This window comes from Glycine max, chromosome 2 (assembly GCF_000004515.6).
Source record: "Glycine max cultivar Williams 82 chromosome 2, Glycine_max_v4.0, whole genome shotgun sequence".
In the NCBI taxonomy this organism is placed as follows: Eukaryota; Viridiplantae; Streptophyta; class Magnoliopsida; order Fabales; family Fabaceae; genus Glycine; species Glycine max.
This window is the reverse complement of record NC_016089.4, coordinates 36,558,734-36,565,421: the sequence shown is the minus strand read 5'-3', so window position 1 is coordinate 36,565,421 and position 6,688 is coordinate 36,558,734. Positions and strand designations below refer to the sequence as shown.

At 31.7% G+C, this 6,688-nt stretch overlaps 2 protein-coding genes across 2 annotated transcripts; both read left to right on the top strand.

The window, feature by feature from the left end:
- The first annotated feature begins 486 nt into the window (after positions 1-486).
- LOC102665714 (uncharacterized) lies at positions 487-1,448 on the top strand. The gene is made up of 3 exons (XM_026127560.2): positions 487-652; positions 1,138-1,266; positions 1,351-1,448. The coding sequence occupies exons 1-3, from the start codon at positions 499-501 to the stop codon at positions 1,446-1,448; spliced, it is 381 nt and encodes a 126-aa protein (XP_025983345.2). The 5' UTR covers positions 487-498.
- Positions 1,449-2,882: 1,434 nt separating this feature from the next.
- Positions 2,883-3,778, top strand: LOC100305810 (uncharacterized). Its single transcript, NM_001250077.3, has 2 exons — positions 2,883-3,188; positions 3,343-3,778. Exons 1-2 carry the CDS (start codon positions 3,056-3,058, stop codon positions 3,585-3,587), a joined length of 378 nt encoding a protein of 125 aa, NP_001237006.2. The 5' UTR covers positions 2,883-3,055; the 3' UTR covers positions 3,588-3,778.
- Positions 3,779-6,688: the final 2,910 nt, after the last annotated feature.

Below are 6,688 nucleotides of genomic sequence, written 5' to 3'. Positions count from 1 at the left end.
AATCCATAATAACTTGCTTGTCTATTACATCAAAAGTTATGAGAAACATATGTTAAATAATTTGCAGGTGTGTGTTTCTTGTTATGAAACTTGTTAGGCAGGAAGAAAGAGTGGTAAAAACAAGGAAAAAGGAAACAAAATTTAATATTCCCAAAAGGGGAATCCTCTCAGTTTCCATTTACTGTTTACACTATAGAAGTAATGAGAACTAGTTAAACTATAGATGCACCATCAGCAGAACAAGCAGTATTCTGTTGATATTTGAATTTGTCTCAACACCTCTCGCTCTCTCTCTCAACTTTATTTGATTTATGTTATAAATCTTTCTATCCTTCGACATAGTAGACTCATTGAATACAATATATTCAGACGATTCCTTGATATAGGATTATGGTATGAATGATTAGCCCCAGAAAACATTCTTTGTTTTGCTATTTAATATTATTTCAATTCATGTAGGGAAGCATGCATTAATTTCTTATAGATGAGATAGCAGCCATGCAGGCAGCCGCTCAGCCTGAATTGCCATACTTGAGGACATCTGGAATCATACTTGCTGGTGAAGATGATACAAGCAGTAAACTAAATGGCATAGTTGATGCCTCAATTTCTGAGTCAACGCCAAGTCATGCAAGTTTGGACATAGGCCAAGGTATCCTCCTTTACTGCTAAGTTGATTCATTATCTCAGCCTTTGCCCCGTCCTGAGTACAAGGTTTCCAAAAACTGAGTAGAACAAATGTGTTTTTATTTTAAACAATTTGCCTTTAGGCATAGTCATCTTTAATAAATAATATATATATATATATATATATATATATATATATATATATATATATATATATATATATATATATATTATGGTAGTCTCACCACTGTTAGTCTATTTTCTTCATTGTTAAACAAAAAGAATACATAGTTCTTTCTTTTGAGAAAATTTATAATTAATACATGAATTCCCTGTCAGTTGGGGGATTGTGCTTGCCTCATGCTTGACTAGACTTATACAAATCACTACTTGGAATTTCCAGCAAATCGTATGTGGGACTAATTTTTTGAAACAAAGTCTATCTAGCAACTTAAATCTTGTACAGGTAGATCCAAAAGATTTTTAGTTGTTGATTTTGAAAACTTGCAGATTATAGCTTGCCGGCATCAGGTCAAACACCATCAACAGATGGAAGAGCTCAAATATCAATGTCCTGGCCAAACCATCTACCACAAAGTGGGCTATATGGGTTGTGGGGAGTGAATCTCATTACACAGTGTTGGTTGCTCTTGACCCCTTACAAAATTTAAATTTTAATTATGTTTTCCGCTTAAACGGGTTAACCCAAATTTTCTTATGCAGGGTCGAGAATTCAACGACGGTCAAACATAGACCCGTCGTTATCCACTGAGGTGACCAATACAACGACGGTCACCATTACAGTCGTCGTTACCGTATGATGAACGTAGTACAACGACGTTCTTTGGCCGCCCGACATTGACACCAACAAACTCAATGATGGTGGGACGTACACACAGTCGTTGAAAATGACGAAAACAAGGACAGCCTATCTTAATCACTGACGTTGATGTCATTACTACAACGACGACGTTTTCCCATGAACGACGTTGATTAGTAACCTACAACGACGGCATTTACGTATTAACGATGTTGATATGTTGAATACAACGGCAAAGTTTATGTCAACTGCGACATTGAAAGCTTAAGACAACGACGGATATTAATCAATACCCGTCGTTGCTTTCATGTTTACGACAACTGTCCTAAAGTGGGTCTGACGTTGCCATTTTTTATTACAACGACGAGTATGGGTGCACCGTCGTAATCGTTGTCGGGATACAACGACACCTGAAGCAAAGACGGTGCCTGGCCCAACGTAGAAATACCATTTCGACCAATGTAGATCCTTACATTTCTAGCAGTGTTTGCATAGTGGGTCAAGGGTGTCTGGTTTAGTTGGTTGAGCAAAGTATGTGAGTTATTTTAAATCCATTGAATTGTCTTCGATTCCTATGGATAAAAAATTATTTTGTACAATGAATATATAATGCAGGAAACATCTAGTTTGTATATTGATTTAATTTTAAAAAAGTATAAAAATTTAATGTAACCATGTGCATATATATATATATGAAAGAGAGTGTTGTTAATACTTTCATGTACATAGTAGGAAAAATATAGAAATCTAATATATTTAAAGAAATTGAATTTGAATAATAAATTAAGAAAGAGAAAAAATGTGAAAAAATAAAAAGAAAGATAATTAATGCAATAGGAAAAAATACTATTGTAAAAAGTGTATGGAAAATTCAATACATACATTTATAATTTATAATAAATTTTAATGAGTATTAAATAAATTATTAAATTCTTCAAAAAAAAAAGATTAAAGGGAGTGTATCGGGGTTGAGTTTAGTTGAAGAGACTAGTCTCCCATAACATGGTGAACTAAGGTTTGAATCCTTGTTGGAAGAGGTGTTCACATTTAGTGTCTAACCTTATCAGGATTGCATTTGAAGGAGGAGACTTGTAGGGAATAAAAAAACATTTATCTTTACATCGTAGAAAAAAAATAGTAAGTGACCTTATTGAAAAATCTATTCAAGAATCTATTTGGGTGAAAGACATTTGTGGATTCACAGACTCTTTAAAGATCCTTCCAAAGTCTGATTGTCATCCTCTGGACCTCAAAACAATATAGGAATAGATCCTGCTTCTCTATTTAACGTCTTTTATTATTGTTGTCATTGACTTTTTTTATTATCATGGCTAAAAAAGGTATAAAAAATGCCACTTTTTCTTTGGGAAAGCCGTATATTTCGCTACCTATCTTTTCCGTACATAAATTGTTAACAATTTCTCACTCCTAATTTAATTACCTTAATAATAATCATCTTATCTTGCTTCTTAAAATTAAATTTTATTAATCTCTTTCCTTCGTTGAGTACTTGATTCGAGGTTCTTTGTCTTGGACAATGATACATAAAGGCCAACACATGAGCACAACGTGAACCAAACCAAAAGTTATCCAAATACAAAGAGAAAGATGGAGAGTTCAATGAGACTTGGATACTTGATGACTGTATTTGCTATGTCAGGAAGCATCGTCCTTTTGTTTTATCAAGTCAATAAGCATTTGTGCAACAACTTCGTGAAGAAATTTGAGTTTGAAATTCGAGGTACATATATATTTATCTTGTAACTGTATGACCAATTCAATTTTTTTTGTTGGGCTGAATCATGATTTCATTCAATTCCCTTTGCATAGATTTGTTATATTTTAAATGCTTGGAGAAATTTAATCTAAATCATGTGATTTTCATTTGTTACAAGGCTCAATGAAACACCAAACAAAAAAGAAGGTGCAATTTGCAAAAGATGTGATGGAAATTCCAATGGAGGAGAAAAGTGATCGTATAAATGTAGCAAGGACTCAGCAGGTCATTGATAAGGTTTTGTTTATAGATGATGTTATGAAATCAAAACATGAACAGAAATTGAAAGATGCCATGCCTCCTAATAGGGCAATTCTATATAGAGGGATTATGAATGATAGGAAAGGGAGACTTGGTTTTTAATTAGCAGGTTGTGGATCCACAAATGAACATTATATATGTAGGGATCCATGTACTATTTAATGTTTTGAAATAATCTCATAAATAAGATGTTCATTGAGAGAGATATTGATTGTATTAAGCAAATTACTTTTTTTTCTATTTCTTTTTTCCTTTTTATAGAAATTGGGTTAGGAGCCGGTGGGATGGATTTGTAAAACAATTCCAATTAAGCCCCTTATTTTGTATAATGTGAATAAACTAGCTAATTTGGTTTAAAATATTAATTTCCAAAACAAATATCTTAATGTGGAAGCTATCAATATATTTTTTCCACATTATAGCTAACCAATTCAAATAAAAGGGAGATACATGTAGATGTTGCATCTATCATGTGTATTAGACAAATAGTCATATATGGTTGTATGCATATCAACATATGTTCTTGCTATAGAATTGGTTGGATACAAATTTCAGGTCTTTTTTTATGTGTACCGATTTTGGGTTTAAGTATTGTCGAGTAAGTATTATATGTCTCAAATTGTGTTATTTCCTTAAAGTCTATCCACCTTGGACCTATTTAAATAATTTTTATTGAAAAGAAATCTCTTCCCACAATGGGGATCCAAGCATATGAGCACATACAAACAGACAACACTACAAATAGAAATGGTGGAAGAATACAATTTTAACGAGATTTAGCACGTCTTGGCTACGCAATGAAAATATCAACAAATATTTATTATATCAAATAAGATTATAAGTTTTTTGAACAATCATGAGAAAATTTTCTTTATTACAAGTTTTATAGACAAACTTGAGAAATCCTATCATTATAGATCCCCTCTCACTTGGGTGGTGACTCCATTTTCAGGTTAAGTAGTGTTTTTTTCCCCTCTTTATAACCTTTATATAGTGGTGATTCATGACTTCATTCATGCACGTGACTTAGTGTGGGCCTTAATTGCCTCATCTCTCTGCCTATCCTTCCATTATTTTAATAGAATTCTCTAAGACTAAAGATACATTCCACATTTTTTGTTGTTGTAACTAATGAGTGGGGAAGTGTCATATAATAATAATAATAATATGGAAATAGCACATTGATGGCGTCTAATGGAACTTAATGAAACCATTGAAAAATAATTGAATGTCTTATTCAACTAACTTAGGTTTGTTCTAACTCAATTAATGGTCTTAAGTTCAAATCTTGTATATGCAATAGCGTTAAATACTTATAGAGGAAGTTTTGTTGCCTATAGTAGTTTTACCTAGCTTGAGCGTATTGTGTCAAGTAAAGGATAATTGTAATCTCTACAAAAAAGCATTTTTGTAATAAATATGGTCTAAGTGAATAATTTAGGTCAATCCTCTAATATAGACAACTGGAATAATTTCACAAGTTTAAGATGGATTGATTGACTCGTTGATTATGAATTGTGGTCGACAATCAATACGATCTACAACCCCTTGAGCATTTGATTTGTCATATATAAAAAAAGATAAGGTTCAATTGGATGATTCATAGCTCCTCAACATTGAGTCTATATGGTGAAAGATATTAGTCATAATTCAACTAAAGTAATGACTCAACTAATACTATCCATAGTTTCATGAAAACCAAATTTAGAAGATAAATATGGTATGTCATGTTATTGTAATTGAGAATCTCATAGGATTCACTTATAAAGTGTCAAAAAGGGTAAATGGTTTGCTCTATGGCCTCTCTATCATCTGCATACTGATAAACATCAAATTTATCAGATTTTGATATGCATTTTGTGATGTTTATTTGACATTTTAATTAACTTTCAGCTTTGTTTTGAATCAAATTAACTTTAAATTCAATTTTCACTTTGTCTTAGGTAGAATTTTATATTTTAGTTATTTCTAATGAATTTCTGACAATTTTTCAGGACAAATAGGCCATTCTGACAGAGTTCCAAAGACCTAAAATTAGTAGAAAATTCTAGAATGAGAAATTATGAAAATTGAAGATAAAAGCTAGGAAAATCAAGAGAAAAATATTTTTCAAGGATAAATCAGTTGAAGATAATTACTTAAATTAATTAGAGATATTATTTGTTTGTAATTTCTTGTGATTATCTCCTTAATTAAACTTAGCTACAACTCTATAAATAGGAGGCTAGGCATTCATTTTAAAGGTATAGAAGTTCCGAGCAGTTCTTAGAATTATATTTTAGACTCTCACCTACTAGATGCCTCCATTATTCCATTAGACACTCTAGGTTTAATTGTATTATTTTTATGAGTGTGATTCCTTCCACTTAGGTGAGGAAAGGATGAACCTTGTTTCGCTCTAATTCTATCAATTCAATACTTCATCTTGAGTTTTTTTATTTGTTTCTATACTTAATGCTTTTATTTGATTGATCATCTTATAGATGAATTCAAGAATTGATTTGTGCTTTGGCGAGTCTTGTTGAAATCTAAACATAAATCAAGTACTTAATTGGGATTATCTCATGGGATAGAATAATCTTGGTTAAGTCTTACTAATTCTCAACCATTAATATTGATTGTTTGTGTCAATATGTCCAAGGGATTAGGTATCGAGCAAGTAGTTTAGAATCTGCGACCATGCGGGAGCTGAGGTAGAATACATTAGTGAATTAGGGATGAGCAAGAGAGATGAGTAGAGAATTGCGAAGTTATAGTGGATTGAGTGAATTTCAAGTCGAAACCTAGACATTCATTTATCAAGATCTACATCACCATCTAAGTCTAGTATTTCTATCTTAATTATTTTATTGTCATTTAATTTTTTTTGCAATTTATTTTATGTAATTTATTTCATGACAATCACAAAACAAAATATAGAAACCTAGTTCTTAGTTAAATAATTACATGAAATATCTCCTTTATTCCTTTGAGAGATGACCTGGACGATAGTTCAGTTAAAATATTATGATTGGATTACACTTGGCCTATAAATTGAATCAAATGTGAAATAAAACCCTAACACATACCATCATGATTAGATGCATGACTTCCTAAAGAACCTCTTTGTTGCTTATGAGAATGCAATTTAAATTACATTTGTCATGAGGACTTTATACCTTCAAATGTTATTTCCACTCTTATTCATTAGATCTAGTATAACC

Bases quoted from the DNA above. Each gene is read 5' to 3' on its own strand.
- LOC102665714 (XM_026127560.2), top strand. From the start codon at position 499: ATGCAGGCAGCCGCTCAGCCTGAATTGCCATACTTGAGGACATCTGGA. The intron at 653-1,137 runs GTATCCTCCTTT...GAAAACTTGCAG, and splicing joins AAGTTTGGACATAGGCCAAG to ATTATAGCTTGCCGGCATCA. The intron at 1,267-1,350 runs GTTGGTTGCTCT...TTTCTTATGCAG, and splicing joins AGTGAATCTCATTACACAGT to GGTCGAGAATTCAACGACGG.
- LOC100305810 (NM_001250077.3), top strand. From the start codon at position 3,056: ATGGAGAGTTCAATGAGACTTGGATACTTGATGACTGTATTTGCTATG. The intron at 3,189-3,342 runs GTACATATATAT...ATTTGTTACAAG, and splicing joins ATTTGAGTTTGAAATTCGAG to GCTCAATGAAACACCAAACA.